At 38.7% G+C, this 19,983-nt stretch overlaps 1 protein-coding gene across 3 annotated transcripts in view; it reads left to right on the top strand.

The window, feature by feature from the left end:
* SNTG2 (syntrophin gamma 2) overlaps nucleotides 1–19,983 on the top strand; it is a 269,806-nt gene that overhangs the window by 84,015 nt on the left and 165,808 nt on the right. For all 3 annotated transcript variants that reach the window (XM_065056001.1, XM_065056002.1, XM_065056000.1), the window contains exon 2: nucleotides 15,135–15,272. In XM_065056001.1, coding sequence (XP_064912073.1) covers nucleotides 15,135–15,272 — 138 coding nt within the window. The remainder of the gene's footprint in view (nucleotides 1–15,134; nucleotides 15,273–19,983) is intronic.

Here is a 19,983-nt window from a genome sequence, read left to right as displayed (position 1 = left end):
AATCAGAGGAAGGTAACAAAGACTGAAGTAAGCCTTTGACATTTATGAAATGAAGAAAACCCAAGCAGGAACAGGGGAGGTGCCGTGTACTGGCCCTTCTAGTCAAAAAGTCTGTATATGCAAACCAGAAAATCTTCTATGTGATGCCTTATGTGCAAAGGCATTGCAAAAAAATCACAGTAGGTTTTCAGTTGTAGGAATAGTTATGTCTGAAACCAGTAAGTTGGAACAGAAACAGATGTTTACAGAAAGGGTGAAACAATAATATTCTCACTGTTTCACCTCTTAACATGTGTATAAAAAAGTATGTTGTTTTTCTGCTCTGCAGAATAGTGGTAAAAAAAAGTATGACAGTATGTAAAAGGGATGTAACCACACATATGTGAATAGCTTAAGTGTGGCGGGGGTGAATTGCGTTAAATAATCAATGATCAGCTGTAACAGTGATCCTTATGATGGCTTGTTCATCTGTGTGCTAGCATGTGTCAAGAGGAAGAAGCAGAATGCAATGGCATATATTGCATTAATGCGCATCCCAGTGAGTTTCGGGCAGGGGGAGAAGCAGTGTGAAACCTCGGGCAGGATCCTGTTTACCACCAGCTGTGTTTTATGGGCTTGTTATTTAGCTGCACATTCAATTGTTTTGGATAGCAGTTTTGCTAAGTACAGCTTTTGTAAATTGTTTCAATTTTTCACACAGATTTTTAATACCAACTCAGAGTATAGTTAATATGTCAAATTCTTTTATGATCTAGTAACCTGTGGTGCTTATGACTGCAAAAGATAGATGTGTTTGTCAATGGGCAGCTACTCTTAAGCATGTGATTTTTTAAAAACTGCCTTTTTTCATTTTTTCCTCAATATTCCTTTTGTTTTTATATATTCCCCTGTTATTAGTGCTAATTCCTCTTCCTGTTTTTCTGTTCTTAAGTCTTCCTCTTCTCTAACAATGCTGTGTTATGCCAAAGACCGTTCCCATTATTCCACACCCATACCTCTTCTCTCCTGCTGTCCTTCACAAAGTACAAGCAATCTTGTCTCTTGCTCTGCAAATTTGACTTTTATATTTGCATGAAAATGTGACACTGCTGATAGTGCTTAAGATCACATGCCTTTTTTCCAACACAGGCCTTTCATAAATATGCTTCAAATATGCACAACACGGGATTTGGTATTCATGCTGTCCCATCACCAAAATACTTGTGCACACATGAGCGTTATCCCCTTTGGCACTTCTGCTGTGAAATATCATTAGGATAATCTGGCAGTAGTTGTGCTACAGTACTGATATGACTTCATGATGCTGCTAATGCTATCAGGGAAGGAACAGTTAAAATTTCTGCCTTCTCTACATCCAACTATGATTTTTTATGTTTCTGACTCTGATTTATTTCTTTGCTTCCATGTTTTGAACTTAAATCCCCTTGGCTCCTTCCTTTTCTCCTTGCCATTTCTCAATAATAGGAGTTTGCTCCCCTGTCCCTCAAACTGCCTTGTGAATGCCTTTCTCTGACAGCAAGGTTAACTTCAGATTTCTTGAAATCCTTGCGTTAAAAATTCTGGTGCCACTTGGCTGGCTGACTTCTGTGTCATGCTCCTCCCTCTTCAGCACTGATTCCTGCTTTACTTGCGCAGGAGCTCTGTTTTCCGTGCTCACTGCTGTTTCCACATGTGTTCAGTAAAGTTGGTGTCCCTGTCCCTCTGGTCTGCTTTCTTCTCACTGTCTGTCTTGCTTGCAGGCTGAGCAGAATCACTGCCTGACCCTCTGTGCTTCTGCTAAGTCCAGTCAGAGTGAATGCAGTGATCTTTGCATTGATCTGCAGGAGATTATACAGATTGTCTTTGTCCCCAGCCTGTGGCAGCGAGGGTTTTCCATGTGGTGTCAACTAAATACTGTGCCAGCCCAGTGCCCTTTGAGTAACCATAGTGAGAGACACTGGAGGGATGGTTATGGATAAAAAGTTTTTAAACTGAGATTGGACATGGCACTTAGTGCCATGATCTAGTAAACAGACTAGAGTTGGACCAAGGGTTGGACTCGATGATCTCTGAGGTCTTTTCCAACCCTGTCGATTCTGTGATTATGTTGCAACTTTATCACTCTGAAATATCGCTTTGTTGTCCAAACCCTTCAAATGTCCAACTCTTCTGTCGAACAGCTTGCCATCTAATGCTTTTTTACTCAGCATTAGCTGTTTTTTGTTTTCTGACAGTTTTATTGTTGTGTTTTTGTATATATGTCTAAATGTGTATATGTTCCACCATAGGCATAAGCCCAGTTGCCTGTGTATCAAAGGCGGTTGCCTGCACTGGCTGTCAATCAGCAAATTCTTGAACTTGAGAAAGACATTGAATAAAACATTCATCTTGAGAAATCTTCACCTGGTGAAGTCTAATTCAGAAAAAACATATACATTTCAGTACTTGTGTTACCTGCAATTTTTCCTTGATTACTGGGTATTCTAGAAAACCTTTAGTTACCTTTAGTGATTTCCTGTTTCTTTTCTGTTTTGTTTTGTGGTTTTCTTTTCTTTATTTTAAACTTCCAGTTTCTGAAGGATATCTGTTTATCATCTTGAATCTGGTTATTCTTTTTTAGTTTTCGTCCCCAGCAGTAAGCTTTAGTACTATTTTTTCATAGTTGGAATTGATCTTTATTTTCCATCTGATATTTGCAGTTATTTTTCTAGCATCTGCATTTTGTGAACATCTAACTATTTATCGTTGATTCTCAATACTACTTTTTAGTTCAGGCTTGATTCTGAGAGATTATGAAAGTGACTTTCATTTAGTGGTGGCTTAATATAATAGATGCTTGTTTAAAGGCTTTCTTGTTGCAGAAGATTCAGTCGAGACTAGCCTACCTTTGTGTGCTTTGTGTGTAACTAACTGATACAATGATTTAATAAATTCAATAAGAACTGTGAAGATGTCCCAACACACTCAGGAACTACTTCACTGAAATCTTGTGTATCCATGTGAAGAATTCCATTGTTTGTGAAGTTCATTACATACTAACCAACTACGTACAAATTGTATATGTACATATCACTTTTGGATTTTTTTTCTGTCAGCATTATTCCTAAGCAACTTCCCTTAAGAACAAAATGTAACTGCAGGTGTTTGTCAGAATGCACTCTTGTTACAGGACATTTTGGTTTTGAAATGTAGGTGTAAAATAAACTGTTTCATCTATTTTCATATGACATTTTTCGTATGACATTTCGTATCACATTGAATTTTTGATAATCTCTTAGCTGTTTCTTAAATAATCTCCAAAGAGAATGTTCTTGTGGTCTTTTTTGCTGATTGCTAAGTGGTTTAGTTTGAAGTGTGAAATTTATATTTTCTTGTTTAACCTGCTGTACGTCTAGGAGCATCTTTACATTCTTAGGCTATTCTGTGCTACTGTCCAGTTGCCTGGAAAATGAGATGTAGTGATAAGCAAGCAATTGAGTTAAAGATATTATCTAAATCAAAATAAAACTAGGCAATTTTTTTAACAGTGGGCACCATGGCTGTTTTCTGGGATAGAATCTGTATTCTAACATATTCAACTGTGTGGCACTATTATTTAGCATGGAGTAGAATTTTTAAGCAGGCAATTTTTATTCAGTGTGACATTCTGAAAGTTCTTTTTCCAGACATGTGTTACAGAATTCAAATATTTGTGTCTGATGTTTTTAGAGGTGTATGAAGATGACAATAATCAATCATATCTCATTAGCTCATGACACACGTGAGCTTGTAGTAATTAAACAAGACATTACTGCTACTGTTTACTTTCTAATGATTAAGATCGCACAGATTGAGAGTCAGCTGTTAATCACTTTTCTTGCAAGGCTAATGCCATTAACAGAAATCCCAACAATCTACTCATAAAGCTACTTTTAACTGAGCTTTTAGTGGACAGACTATGATGTAAGCAACAAAATAAACTTTAAAATTTTGTATTTTGAGAGCATCTTTTCAAACTTCTGTTACATTGAGTTAATATTCTTGCTTGCAGATTTCTATATGCCACTTAAAAATTTAGGAAAATCTTTAGTTATATTGTCATGCTGCAGTTAAAATCTTCTAAAACCTTGTGATGCTAAGGTATCATTTACAACTGTTTGTAGCAAAATGTTAATCTATAATGTCATTAATGAATGCCTTTGTTGTGAACATGAATCACCTCTTTAAAATGAATTGTCAGAAATTTGTGATCTTCACTAACTGAGAACAGCAACTGTGAACATTATGAAACTATGAAATATGGTTACAGCTCTAAAAAAATGTACAATCTAATGTCAGTCTTGGAATGCTCAAGCATATTAAAAAAATAGTAAAACAAAGATAAGTATCCTCACTAGCTGCTTACTCATTGAGGCTACAAAGCAATTGTGGGTTTTTTTTTTCTTAATTTTTGGTCAGTTTGGCTTTAGTGTTTGCTTGTTTTAAATATGAGCTGAAAGACGATGCATATGTCCCAAATACATCTTTAAAGTTAGGCAGCTATTAAGTTGGTTTGTTTGTATAATATTCTAGGTTAAAAGGGTGCATTTTTTTTTGTCGATTTTATGATATAGAAAATAATCCACTGTTAATAATTAGTGTTGGCAGTTGCTTTCCAACTAGAATGAAATTCAGGCTTAACTCGTTTTTACTTTAATTTGAAGTATTTCCCTTCAAACTACTTTAAAATATTTCTGTTCAGACACAGGCGAAAGCTGAAGGGCTGGAGCCCCGAGGCGGCTGCAGGTTTCATCAGCTGCAAGAGTGCAGTGAAGTGTTGGTGCTGTGGTCCCTGCTGCGCTTCTTCTCCTTGTGGGGAAGGGAGATGGAAAGAACTGGTGGCGGGCATGTCAAAGGGTGGCACAGGATTGTGGCCTCTGCCATGACTGTGGATGTGTCCATCATAGTACTGGCCCTTGGGCTCTGAGATGGGTTAAGCAGGACTGCAGAACTAATGGATATAATGGTAGCACTGCCTCCTTTTGCGCGTGGAAATTGGATGGACGTGATACTGGTGATGGTGGGCAGTAGTACTTAGAGCAGAAAGGTGTCTGACCCAAAGCACTGATCTCATCCAAATAATTTCTAGATCATCATCTGACATTAGATTATCATGTTCTATATGCATTCATGTCTCAAAACAAACAAACAAAATTTGTCGGTTTTACTATTAACATTATTATTATTGAGTTTATTATTTTTTTGACATAAGAAAATAAATATACCTGTTTGCTACTCGATTGCTATAGCCTCAGTCTAGATGGGTGGGTGGACATTTGCTTGGATATTCAGGCTGAGGGTAGTGGTTAATGAGTAGTCCTCTACCTGAACTCCTGTGGCAAGTGGTGTTCTTCAGGGGTCTGTCCTGTGACCTGTCCTCTTTAACATCTTTGTCAGTGGCCTGGAGGAGGTCACAGAGAGCTTGGTTATCCAGTTTGCTGATGGCACCATATTGGAGGGTGCGGTCAGTTCACCATTGACAGAGACTCAGGCAGGCTAAGAAATGGACTGCCAGGGAATTCGAGAATGAATGAACTAAACTAATGAAACCATGAAGTCGAATGCTGAGAGCCCCTGGCAGTGGTACAGGCTGGGCCCTGCCTGTCTGAAGAGCAGCTTTTCTGCAGAGGCCCTACGGGTCCTGATGTGCAATGAGTTGTACCTGTGCCAGCAGTGACCCCTGGCAGCAGAGAAGTCAACAGCATCCTGGGCTGTATTAGGAGGAACACAACCAGGAGATGAAAGGAAGACATTATCCCTCTCTACTCAATGCTCACTAGACTGCATCTAGAATACTGCATACAGTTTTGGTTCCCCCAAATACAAAAAACCCCACTGATAACCTGGAGCAAGTTCGTTGCAGAGCCACCATGCCGATTTGGGCTGGGAACACTTGCCCTGTGATGGAGCTGCACCTGTTCTTCCAGGAGAAGGCTTCAGTAGAACCTAAAGGCAGCTTGTCCATGGCAGCCGGGAGGATATTAAGAAAACAGAGCTGGGCTCTTCGACATGGTGTATGGGCAGGCAGGAGACAATAAGCAAAACTTGAAATCGGATACAAGGAAAGGTTTTTTTTCTCACAAGGACAGTCAAACAGTGTAGCAGGTTGCCCAGCAAGGTTGAGCAGCCTTCATCCTTAGAGGCTTTCAGCCTGGACTGATTGCATGATTGCCTTTCTTTGAGGTTGGGCTTCAAACCTGCCAAGGTCCCTTCCTACCTGTGATGGTAAAATAATGTTTTGTCTCCTGATCTATAGGATTCTTCAACTACTCTGAGATATGGGACAAATCTATACCATTTTGTCCTCTGCAGCGTTTTTACAGGTGGTTTTTACAGATGATTCTTCTTTCTAGTACTGAGGAAATGTGACCTATCCACATAGTTGGTTTAAGGGCTTACTTGTCATTATAATCAGAATTCCTTAAAGAAAAGAGTACTAAAGTTAAGGATTTTTGTCTCAGCACTTGTGAAACAGTGTCAGTAGGCATGAAAGCTATAGTATGCTAAAGCTGAGAAAAAGGACAACTCCATGTGTATTTACAGGAAAAACATGCTCCGTAAGTGAGCTCTGTATAACTGATTTCAGAAAGATACAGTTAATCTGTCTTGTATTCGCTTTTAGTTTTGCTGAATGTTTTTTTTTTTGTTTTTTTTTTTTTGTGCTTACGATGCTAATGGAATCATTAACTTTCTGCTTTCTACAGCTGTGTTACTGCTCTCACCACTATCTCCTGTCCTTATCCATTTGTCCCATGTTGGTCCATTGAAAAGCCTGTATTTGTTTTCTCACTCAAGGCCCATTAAGCATGGAATTATCTTCTCATCATGAAAGACAAAGGTACAGTTCTTTTTAGGGTACAGTCCTCCTTCAGATTAAGTGTCATCAAAATTATGATTATTAACTAATTTATTGTAAATGCCACTTCATCCATTGTTAATACCCCTAAATGATAAATGTCTTCAGGTCTTAATAGTTGGCAGTTGCAAGTTGTTCAGTGCAGGTGTCATAAAGCCAGTCAGGCTTTCTCCTGGATGCAGAGGTTCAGTCATATGCAAGAAGTCACATAATTCTGAATATTAGCATCAGAGACACATAGATCTGAAAGAAATTGTCTTTTCTGGGATTTTGCGCTGTTAGAGGATTAGTACCTGTACCATTTGGGCAGATGTTTGTTCAGTTTTCTCTCAGAATCCCTTAGCGATGGATGCCTATGATCTGTCCCAGCAATCTGTTCAAGGACTTCATTTCCCTTGTAGCTGGAGTATGTTAAAAGGAGATTTCTGAATTATTTTCTTATCAGATTGTTCCATGCATCTTTGCAATAGATTTTGAAGTACTTAAAACTGTCATTATGTCCTCTTGTGTCCTGTCTTCAAAGTAAACAACCTAAATTAATGCAGAATTACTTATAGGCCCTATTTTCCAGATCTCCAATCACTTAATTTTTTTGTATATCTCAGAATGCTTTTCAGTTTATTACCTCTTCTATGCAGTGTAGCTATGGATCAACACTGATAGAATACTGTATAAAAGGAAACAATATAGTGGGATGTATGAAATGCAACACTGGTGATGGATTACTTCATGGACATAACATTATTCCTCCCTCACATTCACGAGTATTCAAGTAACCTTCTGTACCAGCTGCAGAACCGTGTTTCCTTTCGGGCACTGTCATGTGAGAGTGAGAAAAACCACATCAGTAGGAAAGAATCTGAAGGAGAACCATCAAAATACCTGTTTACTTTTATTGTGACAAGAAGATATTGATGCCAATATTTGGCTGTCAATCCTCACTGCTACCTGCTTGTTTCCTTTCCTTAATAAATGGTGAAGAAAAGCTTTTATTTTTCCATGCAAGTGACTGTTCTTCCTAGGGTGTAGCACCTTGCACTTTCTTTTTTTTTTTTGGTATGCTTCATGCAATTTTTTGAATATATACATTTTAATGTTAGTCAAGGGTATTTAAATTTGAATTCTGTCCTTCTCTGAGAAAATGTCTCTGTCTTTTAATCACAGGAGGAAATCTGTTATAGAAAACATATCAAACCAGTTGTGTGAGAGCCTGCTTTCAGTTAGTGGTCAGGGCACTGGCTGTGTGGGGCCACCTGAAGTTCTTCCTGCCTAATCTGAAGTGATGTAGGATAAAAATCAGTGACTCCAATTCTAATGGCTTTAGCAAGTGTTCCATCCATCCATATACCACAGACAGAGAATTTCAACAGAGTTGTTTTCTTGAAAAAACGGTGAAATTGGATTAGAGAATTTTGTCACTAGATATCTGAGGTGTAAGCATTGCCGATAAAATATTTGTCTGGAAATATAATGTAGAATTCTGGTTGGAAAAAAAAAATCAGAAATAGTGCTTAAAGAATGTTATTTTAAAATTAAGAATGGCCATTTAGAAATGCATTTTAGCAGCTAAAAATTGTATTGCCATGTCATTGGAGCTATGGATATATTTATTAAGGATGATGATCAGCAAGTGGTGATTTCTGTTGGAGGACCAATGTAACTCAGTGCAGTGGAGTTTTTATCTAAATTAGAGGAAGCTGCAGATGATCCATTTTTTTAAGGGCCTGAGACACTAGTACTCCATTTAGTTGGCAACAGTAGTGATCACAGTTGCTAAAATAGACAGAGGGAATAAGAGAGACTTTTGGAGTTACCAAGAATTTCAGTTTAAATGAGAGTACTACTGCACTGCGTGTACTCTGACATCTGCTCTGAATGCATACAAATATATTATTATGAATGTCCGCTGAATTTTCTGCTTGTCTGTGTAAGAGTCTTGAACATTTTCTGCCTCTCTTCAAACAGTTACTAGCATGAAAAACCTGACAAATATTGCTCTAATGCATTTGAGGAATAAATGGAAGTAAACAAGTGAAGAGTTTCTATGGGAAACCTGGTACCTTGACACTACTTTCAAAATCTGCCTCATTTTTTTTCAAACTTTTTCAAAATAAAACTTACAGCAGTGAGACAAGTATTTTATGCCAGTAAGACTGAAGTTTGGCTTAGAGATGCCTACTTTGAAACACAAGTTGCAGCTGTGAGCTTTAGGCTGCAGATAACGTGCATTGATAAGAGTTGTCGTGTTTTGAGTAGGGTTCCAAAAACATTATGCTGAACAGGGAGTACTTTAAAGCAAATACACTGACTAGGGACCTACATAAGTAGTCAACAATAAAACTGATAAAAGGATTCATCTGCAATTCTAGCTCCCTCTAGAGAGTGATGTTTTCTTCTCTGTGGTATTGACAGCTTTTGAGCTTGCTTGATAAAGTAGGTTTCAGTGTTTTTTCTTTAAAAACACAGCAATGACTAAGCTTTCTTAAAATTCATGGCTACTGTGATGCTTGTGGTACTGGTCTCCTTTTCTCTTCCTCCCACCACGTATGTGGATGTGCACATACAAACACCCCCCCTCTTCCTGAGGCCAGGATCTAGAAATATGAAAATCAACATTTAATTTCCTCACTTGCCCTAGTGAGTTTGTTTATATTCCCCTACTTCTCACTGTGAGCACTTAAATCCTATTGAGATTCAACTCCTTATGTACTTTCCACTTTTTTTTTAATTACAAAACACATGTACATTTGGTATATGATCTTTGACATTTGGTATATGATCTTTAACATTACTACGGGAAGTTATTTCCACTTTTAAGTCACCACTTTCTGATACCAGTTATTAGAACAGCTACTGTACAGACAGCTTTTCAAGGAGAAATCAAGATGAATGTAGCGTAGCTAAAATGCTGGGTATCTGTCTACATGCAAAGACTAAGTTCTCATTAAAAGATCCTTGTTTGAAGAAGCACTTTGTCTGGACTGGGATTTGCCCTCCAGAGTTATGAATGCCATCTCTTTAACACAAAGAGAGAACAAAGGAATGTGCTGAACTCTGATTCAAGGCCATTTATAATGGCCTAAAAAAAAAAAAAGCCGACTTGAAAGGTTGAGAGAAATTTAGATTAATCTTATTGATTCTGAAAGCAAATAAGGTATTGCTGCATGTCATCTTGGATCACATCAGGAGCTAGATGGAGTGTGAGGTAGGGACTGGATTTTAATAGCTATAGATGAGCTTCAGTGAGACTTTCAGTTTCACAGTATCACAGTATGTTTGAGATTGGAAGGGACCTCAAAAGATCATCTAGTCCAATCCGCCTGCTGGAGCAGGAACGCCTAGGTGAGGTCACACAGGAACATATCCAGGCGGGTTTTGAATGTCTCCAGAGAAGGAGACTCCACAACCTCCCTGGGCAGCCTGTTCCAGTGCTCTGTCACCCTTACTGAGAAGAAGTTTCTTCTCAAATTTAAGTGGAACCTCTTGTGTTCCAGCTTGATCCCATTACCCCTTGTCCTATCATTGTTTGCCACCAAGAAGAGCCTGGCTCCATCCTCATGGCACTCACCCTTTACATATTTATGAACATTAATAAGGTCACCCCTCAGTCTCCTCTTCTCCAAACTAAAGAGACCCAGCTTCCTCAGCCTTTCCTCATAAGGGAGATGCTCCACTCCCTTAATCGTCTTAGTTGCCCTACGCTGGACCCTCTCCAGCAGTTCCCTGTCCTTCTTGAACTGAGGGGCTCAGAACTGGACACAATATTCCAGATGTGGTCTCACCAGGGCAGAGTAGAGGGGAAGTAGGACCTCTCTCGATCTACTAACCACTCCCCTTCTAATACACCCCAGGATGCCATTGGCCTTCCGGGCCACAAGGGCACAGTGCTGGCTCATGGTCATCCTGTTGTCCACCAGGACCCCCAGGTCCCTTTCCCCTACACTGCTCTCTAATATGTAATTTCTCAACCTATACTGGAACCTGGGGTTGTTCCTGCTCAGATGCAGGACTCTACACTTGCCCTTGTTAAATTTCATTAGGTTATTCCCCGCCCAACTCTCCAGCCTGTCCAGGTCCCGCTGGATGGCAGCACAGCCTTCTGGCATGTCAGCCACTCCTCTCAGCTTAGTGTCATCAGCAAACTTGCTGATAGTACACTCTATTCCCTCGTCTAAATCGTTAATGAATATATTGAATAATATTGGCCCCAGTACTGACCCCTGAGGCACTCCACCAGATACTGGCCTCCAAGTAGACTCCACACCATTGACTACCACTCTCTGGCTTCTCTCCTTAAGCCAGTTTGCAACCCACCTCACTACTCTATTGTCTAGACCACACCTCCTCAACTTAGCTGTGAGGATGCTGTGGGAGACTATGTCAAAGGCTTTAGTGAAGTCAAGGTAGACCACATCCACCACTCTGCCATCATCCATCCACCTTGTTACATTCTCATAAAAGGCTATGAGGTTGGTCAAGCATGACTTACCCTTGGTAAAGCCATGCTGACTGCCCCTAATAACCCTCTTATCCTTGATATGCCTTGAGATGGCACCAAGGACAAGCTGTTCCATTACTTTCCCAGGGACAGAGGTGGGGCTGACCGGTCTATAATTACCTGGGTTCTCCTTCTTGCCCTTTTTGAAGACTGGAGTGACATTTGCTTTCCTCCAATCCTCAGGCACCTCTCCCGTTTCCCAAGACTTGGAAAAGATGATGGAGAGTGGTCCAGCAATGACTTCAGCCAGCTCCCTCAGCACCTGTGGATGCATCCCATCTGGACCCATAGATTTATGGATGTCCAGACTATTTAATTGCTCCCTAACCCAGTCCTCATCAACTAAAGCAAACTGCTCCATTGACCTGGCTTCATCGGGGTCTCAAGGGTACAGGGCTCCCCAGGACAGCCTCCGGCAGAGTAGACAGACAAAGAAGGCATTCAGTAATTCTGCCTTCTCTGTATCTTCTGTCACCAGGGCACCCACCCCATTCATCAGTGGGCCTACATTGCCTCTGGTATTAGTTTTATCTGCTATGTATTTGAAAAAGTTCTTTTTGCTGTCTTTGACTCCTCTCGCCAGCTGTAATTCTAAGGAGGCCTTGGCTATCCTAGCTGCCTTCCTACATCCTCTAACAGCAGCCTTATGTTCTTCCCAAGTGGCCAGCCCCTGCTTCCACGACCTGTAAACTCTCCTCTTCTGCTTGAGCATACCCAACAGATCCCTATTCAACCACGCAGGCCTCCTGGCTCCCTTCCTTGACTTCCTTCGTGTGGGGATGCTCTGATCCTGAGTGTGGAAGAAGCAATCTCTGAATGCAATCCAGCTATCTTGGGCCCCTTTTCCTTCAAGCAGGCTTGCCCATGGGATTTCCCCCAGAAATTGCTTGAAAAGGCCAAAGTTAGCCCTGCTAAAGTCCAGGGTTGCAATTCTACTTGCTATTCTGTTCCTGCCACCCAAGATGCTGAACTCCACCATCTCGTGGTCACTGCAACCCAGGGAGCCCTCAACCTTTAATGCTTCAACCAGGCCCTCCTTGTTAGTGAGGATGAGATCCAGCAGTGCACCTCTCCTAGTCGGCTCCTCCACCATCTGCATGAGGAAGTTATCATCAGTGCACTGGAGGAACCTCCTGGACTGTGGCTGGCTGGCTGAATGGTCCTTCCAGCAAACATCAGGGAAGTTAAAATCCCCCACAACAACCAGGGCCTGTGACTGTGAGGCCACTCTCAACTGCCCATAGAAGACCTCAACAGCTTCCTCAGCCTGATCTGGTGGCCTGTAACAGATGCCCACAACAGTGTCACCCCTGCCAGCCTGCGTCTTGATCCTGACCCATACACTCTCAACTCGCTCGTCATCCACTCCTGGGTTTAAGTAGTCTGATGGAAAATGCTAAGCTACATAATTAGTCACTCTACATATTTAATTCGTTACCTGATCATCTGTTACAAACGAAAGTTCAGGTTATTTCATTGTATCACTTCTAAACATATGCAGTGATTATTAGCCAGAGAAATCTTCTGGGTTTAGGCTGCACAAAGAGCTCTCTAGAGCTGGGTTCTCCTGGTGTTTCTGTAGAGCTCTGGTACGTAAGCACAAGTACCAGGGTTGTCTGTCCAGGTGGGGTGGTGATGCACAACCTCTCCAACAGCAGCAAAATGTGGGTTCATGGGTTTTTCAAGCCAGTTCTACTGCTTGCAAATACTCGCTGTTATGCAGCATGACTTTTAAGCAGATGATGTTGGCTTGGATTTCCTATGTTGTCATTCACAAAAACGTATTGATTAAATATCCACACATGCTGGAAATTTAAAACATTTCAAAACTTTGGGAAAATGAAGAAATGTTGATTTCCAAACAAGTGAGAGTGATTTAGGCTTCACACCCTCAGTGAAATTTGTTTCCTTTGGGCAGTCCCAGCAAACATTAAAGACAAGATTTATGTGTCCAGAATTAGATGCTTGTGTCTGAGTTGTTATTTATTTATTTTAAAGCCAAATTAGAGAGCAGTGGTGCAATATGTTCCCTTTTAAATGGATATGTAAAAGAGATGAGGTAAATCATGCTTCAGAGGTGTTTATTGCTCATCACTGGCTTGGCAGTATCTAAACAGCTGTTCTGGATGTGGATTTCTACAATGTAAACCTGCAAGATCAATTTCAAACTGAAGATACCCGCATGGGGATGTCTGCTGGTATGGCCCATTATCTGTATCCCATTGTAGTAATAGAAATTTGGTCTCATCCCCAGCTAGAGGAAGACCTGGGTGTCCTAAAATCCTGTGTCAGCCTAACACATGTGAAGGTCTTAGATATTTCAAAGTGTCTTAAGTAGCAGTAGTGGCCTACATGGGGACAGTGGCTTGGAGCCCAGGGACGGGAGAACAGCATAAGTAATTCAGCTGAGCAACTGCTGCGTATACGCTTCAGGGTAAACTGAATTGCTCTTTAGGCTTCATTTTCAGTTTCTGCTATAAGGGAGCCTTTGACACTCAGTTACTGCGTAGAGCTGCACCACGTCTAAATCCAAGTGCCTTAAGCTTAAACAGATCCTGCCTTTAAAGGCAATTACCACAGACCTTTCTCTCCAGTTTTACAGAAATGAAAGTATTATTATGAAGAAAATGTTTCATGTTTATTTTCTTTTAAAAACCCTCAAGCACTTATTCAGTGCACAACAGCTTTCTTCTTTAATTCCATTAATCTGTATTTTAAACAGTCAACTATTTAATGTAACACAGATGAACAACTTGATGTTTGGATTGTCTTTTAAAAACAAATGCTGCAGCTAAACCCTAATTTATGCTTGATTATTCTTCACTTGCATGGAGGAAAGTGCAGTGTTGTGATGATGCTGTTATATACATTATAATTTAATAAACAAATATTTCTTTTGAATATAATAATCCATTACAGAACAGGTGTTTTTCATTTTCTCTTCTATGCAACTACTGTAAAGCTCTGAAATTGCATTAGCCTGCTTATTTTAACAAATACATATAAGCGGTCCTAATTCCACAGTTTTTGGTTAAGGAGATATCTGACTGAATATTAGTGGGAAATTTGCATGTAAGTAAACAAACCAAAAATTAAAATAGAATTTACTTTCTACTACTAATGGAGAAAACATTGTTTATACCAAATACTTGACTGTCCTATAGAGTTTACTAGTTACTAGTCCAGCGATGATTTAACTTCAGAAATGTGTGTCTATCTTGACGGAAACAATTAGAAATTCTGTAACACCTGTGTTTGTGTGTTTTATAATATGAAAACATACTTTTGTACTGTAATAAAACTCTGTGTCTTAAAGACAGTGTTTATAAAGGATACAGGTCTTTTTGTGACACAATGAAAGGACCACCTCTAGGTCAGGAGCAACATTGCACTTCCCTTCTTCTTACCGAAACTGGAAAACCACAGAATCATGTACACTTATACATACCTATTTGCTTCTAATACAGTTTCATAATAAGTTGTACAATTAAAAACAAACAGGGCATCATTCAATGGCAATACTCCTTTGTGGAACAGTACATTGGAGAATTTTTTTTACATGTTATTGTCTACTTCAAAGACCCTTTAGCCTGTATTTTAAAGTATAGAAGAGGCTTTTTTATGTCTAATCCATTTGAAGACTGAAAAGCTGACTAGTTTTCCACTTTCTGTAAACAATGCTCATTTACATGCATTTCATGTATTGAATGGGATAGAGGTTGATATTCATCATTATTAAGGTTCATTTTCTTAAATTTTTATTTCTGTGCCTTGCTTTCACAGACTAAAACTGGTATTGCATTGTTGTATGATGAAGTATCTGAAAATGCTTATGACATCCGACTGAAGCTTACGAAAGAGGTATTAACAATTCAAAAACAAGATGTCGTCTGTGTTAGTGGAAGTGATCACAGTGCAAATGTAAGTGCTTCTATATCTCTGTGCTTTTGATTGTGCACTTTAATGTCTTCTGCAGAGATCAGTTTATGGTATTGGAGTGCAAGAGATTTTATTGGGTAATAGAAATACACGTAATGATCAGTTGTTGGGTTTTTTGTGCATACTTACATTCTTGCATATTAAAACCTTTTTTGGTCCGTGCTATATGTGCTTTATTCTGACATATGTAACCTTAACAGGAGGGAAAATGTCTATAAATACTGAGATTACAGCATTCTTCCACCAAATATTTTTAGGCCATTAAATTAAGGAAAAACAAAAAACCCAAGTATTTCTCATTGAAAGTATTTTAAGAGTAAACTAATACACCAGACTTCTTCATTTGTGTATTATGTATTGACAGAAAGTCTGTTCAAGGGCATGGATCTGCCTGAGAGAACACTTGACAGGCACTTATTTCACTTTAATTCTCTTTCCGGCACAGATGGGCTTCATCAGTGCCAGCATGTATGTGTTGCTTTTTATTTCACAAAATTCAGTTATGCTGCTTTTTCAAAACATGTGGTGCCCTTAAGCTATAGAGGAATCTTCTGTATCACCATTTAATAATGTCACTAGAAAAACTGGTGACATTTTGCATAAGCAGTACAGCAGTGATGTCTAGATTATGGGCATCCCCTAACAGGGTATTTTATTTCCTCATGTAAACAAACAGTGTTCCTATAAAAACTAAGTGTAGGTATCCCAATTTTTACTAAGTAACATCAATTTTGTGAACTGTGCTGGTATTTGTTAGAGTGAACAATTCATGGCAGCCTCCCCAGAAAGGGCCAAGGGGAGCCTTTCTGTTTGTGTGCCATATTGCGCATGCCATGTATACATAAAATCTGACGCTATGAAACAGCAAGTGACTTTGTGATACTCATCTAAGAATTAGGAGCCAAAACCATATATAGTAGGTATCCATACAGATATCTGTATTTCAGGGAGAGTCTGCCTGTATAGCACAAAAACATGTTTCATTCCTGCTATAGTAAATATTTATATATTTTTTTTAATATCACACAAAAAATAATTTGAAATAGCTTTTAGTAGTTGGAAAAGTATTGGTTTCAAAACTTGTCCATGAAACTCTCTGTAACACGACTTGCTCTTAAAAATGTTCCAGAAGTTTGCATCATTTGGCAACTAATTGGAGGCCACTCAGTGAATTTAAAGGCATGTCCATTGCTGGTTGATTTGCTGAAATAAATAAAAGTCTCAGACAAAAGTCATCAGATTGCATATACTTTGTACTTCACTGAGAAGCATGAAAAACTGCAGCCTTTAACTGCAGGCATGGCTAGTAGTGCTAATAAGTTGCATGCAAATTCTGGTTGCAAAAGTCAGTAAAATATGACACGACTGCACTATATGGTGTCTATGCATATAATTATACATGATTGCTCTAGATTCAACAGTATTTAAAAGCTTTGTGTATAAGCTTTCATAGAAAAATAATCAAAATAACCAGCCCAAACAAGCCACCAGGTCTGCCTCTACTTTTTAATATCAAGCTTTGGCTTGATTTTGATGCATTTTACTCCTGTACCTCACAGGTACCCTAAATAGTATTTCCTTGTGCAAGACAGGACAGGAAGACAAGCTCTGATAATACTTGAGCAGCTGGATTTTGAAAGAAGAGGAGGCAGAGCTGGGATATGAAGCTACTGTGTGATAATTGAGCTGAAATTCCTTGGCTGTATTTCGTGAACAGTAATGATTACACAGTGGGTCTGCCTGGAGAGGAGTGACTCTTGGGTCTCTGTCAAATGGAGGCAGTTTTTCCAGGTTATAGCAGTCGTGTTAATGTGTAAAAGTAAGGAAATTTCAAGTACAATTCAGATGTTAATTTACGTTTGAGTTGCAAAGTATTATGTGGCTTTAGGTATGGAATCCTTTCAGGAGGGATTTCTCCCACCTCATTCTGTTGATAGGTAGTGTGGATAGTCCTGCCAAGCTGACTCTTTCCTGGAAAACATTGCTAAAGTTATTTCCTTATTTTACTTAAATTTTCTCACTGAAGACTCTGAAACCTCAATTTAAATTCTCTGATCTGCTGTTTTCCTTTGTCCCTTGCAAGATCTCCCCAAGATGTCCCTGTATGAGAGTATTATCTTCAATTGTAGTGGGCTTCTGTTGCCAAACTCTAGTGAGAAAAATGGACTAAACCGTGGCTTTATGGCAATATTTGCTTTTTCGATATTATACTTTGAAGTAAATAAAAATTTTGGAACACTAGCATTTCATATAAAGGCCAATCAAGTGTAATATGAACACTGTCTTTTTTACAGTGTATAAATTGCTAGTATAAAGGAGCTCAACACCAGAATTTGAAATCGGGCTGAAATAGCTGGTAGTTCTCTAGCACCATTTTTGATAATTCTGAAGTTTTATATTTACAGTTACACAGAATAAATTCCTAAGAGATAAATGTTTTACTTTTCAAGTGGTTCAAGAAAATGATTTTCATCCCTGTGCTATATGATTCAAAATACTAATAGAAAATTGTAACCTGAAAGTCAATTCTACAGTAGTCATAAACAGTCATGTTGTCTTACTGATTTATTCTCCTTCTTTTTGTACTTTTTCTTTCTCAAGTAATAATAGTTAATCTTTACTTCAGACATGGCCATTCATCAAACTAGTTCATTTGCAACAGAAATAGAAATAAGTTGTTTGCCTTCTTTCTGTAGTCACATCAAACACATAGAAGGGGAAAAAAAAATCTTTTGTTTCTCAAGTAACTTTTCTTCTTAGTTGGGATATGTGAATGGAAAAATATTGAAAAAGCAAGTTCTATGTATACTTTTGGTAATACTTTGTTCTCCAGCCAGTTTTGTGGGGCAGCAGTAATGGGGTGCATTCACTCCCCGCCTCCCTTCCGCTGCCAGGTCGGATGATCCCGAGGGTTTGCAGCCATGCATAATGAATTAGCTCTGCCAGTCCCGTCCATCCTGAATGCTACAGTGGCGACCAGCAGAGACATCAGTGATCTCTAGTGCTACTGCTGTTGGATGGACTTTCAGCAATAGAGATTATTCCCAAGGATGAAAGGCTCTTAATATAAACTACCATTTACTACCATCGTCTAGATCTATTCTTGTTTCATATTTTGCCATCTACCATTTATTTAAGTGCTCCTTTTTGCCACTTAGAAAGCTTCACCTTTGATGAGAAATTGTGGAGCTGGCTTTCTGTAATTTATTGTCAGTTCAGCCCATTTTGCTAGTTCTTGCTGTCTTAGACTTGGATGTAATGAGAAGGAAGATCATGGTTTCTAAAATTCAATGCATATAAAATAATTAATACAAAGGCAACTGTTTCTTTTCCTTAGTTTTCACATTTTTTCACAGTAGACAAGATGGCTTTTAAATATCTGTAAAAAAACATCTGGAAGTGGAACCAAAGTGGGAAACAATACTTTCCAGTATTTGATTACATTTATAAAAATATTTTATGCATAACTATATATAATACTTATTTATTTTATATTTATTTGATTAAACATAGGTTCTTTCTTCCAAGATGCATTTCAGAACTTCAGACTTGGTAAATCTGAGCATTCTAAGCAAGGTTTCATGACATAGGATTATGTTTGGGGTGTTCAGATTCATAGGAAATGAGGGAATGTATGGGTGCATCAGAATTGGTGTGTGCTCATAGAACCAAGCATGAAGGTATTGATGGAAATGGTGTATTGAAAATAAATAGACATTTTTCACTAAGTATTTTTAACACAAGTTTTGTTTTTTTTTTTTTTTTTCCCACAGATTTCAAGTTTAACAATACTCACAGAAGGGAATTAATTATATTAAAGACAGGGAGGGATTTTTTTTCAGTTAAGAAAATGGGAGGTATTCATTTTTATGCCTCATGCTTCATTAAGGGATGATTTTGATTTAATGTTTTGTCATTCCGCGTGCTAAAATGAGTTTCTTACATACAGTGTCTTACGGCCTTAATAGTCTTTGTTTTTCTGCTGTATATTGCTATCATCCTTCTCCTGGTGTCGGCCCACAATTTTATGCCTCTGCAATTTTCATAAGCAAGTTTTTTCTTTATTCTTTTTGTATTATATTTGTGTATTTTTTTTTCCTGCTAATTCCACTTGCGAAGTAAGAAAAAGGAAAGAATTGCATCTGACCTTTTATCAAAATCAGTTCTCACAGAACTGAATTTGGTCAGTGTTTGAGCAAATAAGTTTCCATGTAGGCTCCTGGCATCTTGGTTGGAAGAAGACTCCTCAGGTTTCTGTAAGTCTAATAAAATTAGAATAACAAAAAATCTTTTGATCCTGGATACCCAGTTCTCTAGCTTCACAAGCTGTGTCTTAGCTGGACTTTATCAGAATGAAGTAAGGTAGGTAAATAGGGACGAAAAATAGCAAGATTAGTTGTTTTGTTGATTCAAAAAAAAAATAAGAAACAATGGCTGAAAGTACTGTTTAAATCCGTGATGAGACTGCTGTGACTTTTTCTTTGTAATTCAGAAGCTGACAAGGACAGAGAAGAATGTTATTTTAGCAAACCTCTTGGTAACAGTCTGCTTTAAAGTCTAAAAGTTATATTTTTTTAACCCAAGGAACAAGTATCTACATAACAACTAACTTTCCTGTTTACTCAGTGCCTGCTCTAACATTGCTGGTGTGGTATTTTAGTCCAAAATTAGTTTTAAAAAAGCTAATAATTAA

The sequence above is a fragment of the Columba livia genome, chromosome 3 (genome assembly GCF_036013475.1).
Source record: "Columba livia isolate bColLiv1 breed racing homer chromosome 3, bColLiv1.pat.W.v2, whole genome shotgun sequence".
In the NCBI taxonomy this organism is placed as follows: Eukaryota; Metazoa; Chordata; class Aves; order Columbiformes; family Columbidae; genus Columba; species Columba livia.
The sequence above is the reverse complement of the archived record's forward strand: the minus strand, read 5'-3'. Positions and strand labels throughout refer to the sequence as shown.